The 6,000-nt window shown below is 39.4% G+C and overlaps 1 protein-coding gene across 1 annotated transcript in view; it reads left to right on the plus strand.

Moving 5' to 3' along the window:
* The window catches only part of LOC114230002 (protein FAM149A-like), a 34,893-nt gene extending 31,741 nt beyond the window's left edge, over window positions 1–3,152 (plus strand). Inside the window, 1 exon segment of the mRNA XM_054719938.1 lies at window positions 2,393–3,152. Within this exon segment, the coding sequence (XP_054575913.1) occupies window positions 2,393–2,466 (74 nt within the window). The 3' untranslated portion in view covers window positions 2,467–3,152.
* The last annotated feature ends 2,848 nt before the right edge of the window (window positions 3,153–6,000 follow it).

Here is a 6,000-nt window from a genome sequence, read left to right on the forward strand (position 1 = left end):
ATCAACATTTTTTTTTGAAATGCAAAAAACTGATTAAACTGAACTTTTATTGTTGCAAAATACTTTTTCATCTTTAACTGCCTCTGATCACAAGCACACCATTGCTACTGCTTATATGTATGAGTGGATAATACCGAATTTGTGAAATCATTCAAACACAGTCAAGGGTAATGAAAAATAAAGCACCTGGTCAAATCACCATAGGCAAGATGACATTTGGAAAAGAACGTCAGTGGAGTCTAAATACGTGGACACTGGCTCCTAAGGGAACCAAGTAGTGCTTGTCCTGTGTCACACACATGCTTCAGTTATGACCAACATTTTTATTCAGGGAGGCCACATGGCATTGTCATGAGGTGTGCCACCCTGGAATTAAGGTTTATTTTTCATTTTTTTGAAATCTTTTTATTGATTTCAGAGAGTAAGGGAGAAGGATAGAGATAGAAACATCGATGATGAGAGAGAGAGAATCATAGATCATGCCCCACACTGGAGATCGAGCCCACAACCTGGGAATATGTCCTGACCAGTAATCAAACCGTGACCTCCTGGTTCCTAGGTCGATGCTCAACCACTGAGCAAAGCCGGCTGGGCTCAAATGCTTGGTTTCCATCCTGACTCTGCCCCCTACCAACCGAGCGATCTTTGGGTTGTCTCAATCTCTCTCTGGGCCTCAGTTTCTTCTTTTATAACAGGCTGGCTGATAAAATAATTATTTGGAAAATGTATGGAAAGGACCTAGCTAGAGGCCAGAAAGACATTGTTTGCTGTAAATGTTCATAATACCAATTATGACCATTTGTATTACAGATCATCTGACATGTAAAGGATAATTGCTATTTTCAGGGAAACACTTCATATATTATAATGTTAAAATAAATTTAGCAAAATTGAAGCATTGGAACAACACAAGTTTGTTGCATCACCCTTGTATAGTTCTGTAGCACAGTGATGTCAAAGATTCTTTAGCCCTTTGAGATTTTTCTCCAATGCTTAATCCCTCCAGGCTGCTGTACCTTTCCATTGCCTTTTTTTTTTTTAATCTTTATTGTTCAGGTTATTACAGATGTTCCTCTTTTTTCCCCTCATAGCTCCCCTCCACCCGGTTCCCAACCCACTCCAGGCCTTCCTCCCCGACCCCCACTGACCTCATCCATAGGTGTAAGCTCTTTGTCTAATCTCTTCCCGTACCCCTCACCACTCCTTCCCCCGAGAATTGTCAGTCGGCTCCCTTTCCATGCCCCTGATTCTATTACAGTCACCAGTTTTTTCTGTTTATCAGGTTTTTTATTCATTTGATTTTTAAACTCACTTGTTGATAGATATGCATTTGTTGTCACTTTGTTGTTCATAATTTTATCTTTACATTTTTCTTCTTCTTCCTCTTCTTAGAGAATATCCGGCAGCATTTCATATGCTTTTTTTTTTTTTTCTTATACATTCCCTAGCGTTGCTCGCTGTCATGGTCAGTGACAATAATTCTTTCTTTAAGAGACAGCCATGCTACATTAGCAAGTATTGCTTTTAACAGAATCATAGTTGGTCATGCAGAATGAGACACCCAAGTTTGTTTAGTAATAAATTACAATGTAGTAACGGCTCACTCTGTGCCAAGTTCTGTGCTAAAGGCAGAGATTCAAACACCAAGGACATTTTGTTCTGTGCCTGAAGGAACATTCAGGGTAGTGGGGAGGTGGAAAGGGCTGTGGGAGTGGCGAGCAGGGCCACTGGGCTGGATATGCAGGTGGGCAAAGGGGCAGAGAACCTTCCTGGAGGAGGCATGAGCCACCGAATTGGGAGGAACACCCTGTGGTATGTGAGAGAGAAAGGAGTGAAGGCTGATACTTATGGTTCTGTGGGAGATGCTGAAAGAGGGAACTCAAGGAATTTTGATGAAGTGTTTTGGAGACGTTGACTACAGCATGCTAAGTGGGGATGTCAGCTAGTTTGTTGGGCACACAAGAGTGAGCTTAGGGGACGGAACTGGGCTCTGAATTTGCTTTAACTGCACACTCCTGATTTTTCACCAAGGAGCTGATGGGGTGTCCCCAACAGTGGGAAGGCAGGTGACTTTGCTACTACCCCTATGGGGCTGACAGAGCTCCCTACTCAACTGCCTGGGCCTTGGGACCCACCTCTGGGGAGACGGTCCCTGCACCCCACCTGCCTGGAAGGACACATGGCCAGCACAAGGCTCAGTGGGGATGAGCTCCTCCCCTTCTCCACCCCCGATGGCAGCTTTTGCACGTGGCTGTTTCCTGGTGTGTAAAAGTGACGTGAAATACCTTTTTTCTTCTTTAAAAAATATCATCTGCATGGATTATACAAAACAATGCTTTTGAGATCTGGAATTATTAACGTTAATGAGAATTACTTTTGGTTGGTGTTTCAGGTTCGCAGTATCCACCCAAGTCTTTTCAGAGGACAGCTCTGACTTTAAGAAAGAGATTCCAAGTGGCATCTTGATGTTGCTGCCCCAGAATTGCAGCCTTTGCTGGGCCACCCAGAGCCTCCGCGACCACTTGTCACTTGAAAAACAGAAGAACAAGTATTATCTTATGTGTCTGTTGGCCCGGCAGTCTGCGATATTGGACTGTCGGAGAGAAATGCGGACAGATAAACAACTTAATTGTGAACACTTTGCCTTGTAAACACAATACAAGTCAAGCTCATCAATATGGATCCTTTAGGCTTTGCTCAGAGGAACCTCTGTTTATAATCCTTCCTTTTATCAACTATACACACACGCATAATTAGTGTACGAATTCATAAACTACTTAATATATATAGTAATATGCCATTTTGTAACTTTGTGTCTTGATATGTTTTTTGTGTCTCATTCCATGATTAATTCCATCCAAATCCTAATCACAAACAGATATTATTTCCTTCTTGAGAAAATAGCAGAGGCATCTTGGGTCCCGTGAGCCAGTGTAAGATGGGGCTGTGCTGGTCAGTGTGCTGACTTTCTCATTCCCTTTTAAAAGGCAGTTTCGTCATGAACCTCTTTGAAGAACGTCAGTGGTGACGTCTCCAAAGCCCATTTTGCTTGACTAGTTTTCATGTTCAAGTTCAGGTGGTCTTTTCAGAAGTATCCCCAGTTTATTGATTTTTAAAATCAAGTGATTGATTTTAATTATGAATATAAACATAATTAAAATACACTGCGTATGGTTTCATCATTATTGTTCACAACTGAAGTGTTCCTCCCTTGGACAGAAGGCTTCGAGCAGCATCTTCCCCTTCTCCTCAACACCTGAGCGTCCTCAGATGTCACCTCGGGGCCTGGAGCCTTCCCGATCCCTCTGTCTAAAGCAGCAGCTCCCTCTGCTCTCTGTCCTCTTGCTCTGCTTTAGTTTTCGTCTGAGCGGATCCCTATCTGACTTTCATGTGGAAAGTGGAATAGAGAATGTAAACGAGGCTTAACCAGTTGGAGGCAAGACTCTGCGGTGATTTCTCTTTTCCTCTCTGCCTCGTTGTTTTCCTTTATCACAATTTAAACTTTTAGACTCGTTTGATCTTTTCAGACCTCAACTTGTGTAATTCTTCTTTTCTATCAGAATTATATTTTAATGGTTTAATTTTTATTAATCCAAAATGAAGCTTATATCTATCTATCTATCTATTCCTATGATTGTATAATGGGTTATTTTCAGACGTATTTCTGGCTCTAAGAAGAGAGGATCGTTGCCCACTTATAAACGTCTGGAAATTAAGAAGAGAGTTGGCACTGGATTAGTGTTACCCAGAGCCTTGCCTCCAATTGGTACGTTCTCCTTTACATTCTCCACTTCAGTGTCTATAGTCATGGAACATGTTAGGGAGTCGACATGAGAATGATCACTGTGCCTATGGCTCTTCTGATTGGCCACAGCTCCATAATTTAGGTAATATTCTCAATGCTTTGTAACCTACATGAAGAATTTTCTAACTATCCCTAAATATTATCTATAAAAACTTCCAAGATAGAGTATCAGTCCTAATTCTGCAGTTATCATACGTGAGGAATTTCTAGACATGTAAGCGGTCTGGAGTTAGGTGCTCTCTGGTCCATAATTACTGCTAACTGGGCCATTTCTACCTACCTGGGCCATTCAGACTATTTTATATTGGTTTCCAAGAACCATCCAAGTCCTTCCCTAATCAGCCCAGACTTCTTAAAAAGGATTGATATGCATCCTACACTAATATTAGAGTATACAAAAGGAATTATTTTTTCATAGAGAACCACTGAAAAGGTTTAATGGTAGCTTTATTTTATTTGGCTTTGGAGTTGTGCAACAATTGAAAAATTCTATTATTTACATATATTGATAAAAGTACTGTAAAACATGGAGCCAAGTACAATGATCTTGACCCATATCTTCTAAATATTTTCAATTGGAAGATAAAGTACCATTTTAGACATAACAAAAAGACTTGGCTCTGTCCCTGACTTTAAAAAACCTGCTCTCCGCACATGTTTTCATATCTGTATTAAAGATAATGTTCTACTTACAGGTTAATTGAAATTTAGAGGCTAGTAAGTAATTCTTATACCAAGGAGGGTGCTTCTTGAACTGGTTAGGTAAAAGGTAGGACAGTGTTTTCATAATAATCATTGATAAATGAATCATCTTAAAATTTTTGTTAAAAATTGAAAAAGGCAAACTGAATTACTCCTGAGGTCGATCTATATATATATAAAAGCCCAGCAACAGGAACAGTGAAATGACTGGAACGACCAGTTGCAATGATGTGTACTGTGGCAGCCAACAGGCCTGATCTGGGCCCTGATCCGCTCCCCTCAACCTCCCGTGGCCCCTCCCCCCTGCCAGCCCTGCCCTTGATTGGCATCCTCCACCCTAATCAGGGGTGGGGCCAGCTGGCCATCCTCCAGCGGTCCCCTACATAGGCCCAGATCTGGTGGCTGGCCAGCCTACCTCCTGAGTCTCCCCTTTACTGGCCCTCCGATAGGTCTAGATCTTGGGCCAGGCCGAGGGACCCCACCCATGCACATTTTTGTGCACCAGGCCTCTAATTTTTAAATAAAGGTTAGAGACTACATTAATAAAATGTCTGTTAATTTATCCAAAACCAAAGAAGGAATGAAGGAATTGAAAAATAATATGAAAACATTTAAATTGAAAAATAATATAAAAACATGCTCTATTTTTAAAATATAACATAAGAGGAAATATCCATATTGTTATTCTGAACTAGAATGTAATTGCTATTCCAATTAAGAGTACATTTTTATAATATCATAAATCATTTGGGTATGATATTTTTATTGTCATTGTTTTCTTATGACCATAGATCATTGTCCAGGATTTTTAATTCTTTAATTTTTAATAAAATATAAAGTGTTGAAAGAGTTTTCAGAAATTTATTGCATTTATAAAAGCTTGATTGGATTCCCAATTTTTATATAATTTGTGTGAATACCTCTTTTCTTTGCATATACATAGGTTATTCACTCATTTATATGTCTAACCAGTTAGCAAACATTCTTTCGTGAATTCAGAATATATATCCATCTATGTTTTTCAGGGTTTTATCTCTTCGATAAAAACTCCAATTTAAAATTTGTTTCAGAAGATAACATTTCTGTATGGTCATCATCATGGATTTATTATTTCCTCAAATGTTTATCAAGCACCTTCTTTTTATTAAGATTCTGTTCTAAGCATTGGACTGAACAAGATGAAATCTTTGCCCTAACAGAACTTCGAGTCTAGTGGAGGAGGCAATCAGTTTTTTAATATCATAAATCATTTGGATACTATGTTATTGTTGTAATTGTTTTCAATAACCAAAGCAATAAAAATATAAGGTCAGATAGCAATACATGGTATGAAGAAAACTAAAATAGGGCTTCAACTTTAGAAAGGGAAGGCTTTATTGTAGAGGTAATATTTGAGCAAAGATGCAAAGAAGATGAGATAAGAAGCCATGTAGATATGAAAAAGAGAATACTAGACATAGGAAAAAATACACACTTGCCTAAAATAGGAGCAT

This window comes from Eptesicus fuscus, chromosome 8 (genome assembly GCF_027574615.1).
Source record: "Eptesicus fuscus isolate TK198812 chromosome 8, DD_ASM_mEF_20220401, whole genome shotgun sequence".
NCBI classification, from domain to species: domain Eukaryota; kingdom Metazoa; phylum Chordata; class Mammalia; order Chiroptera; family Vespertilionidae; genus Eptesicus; species Eptesicus fuscus.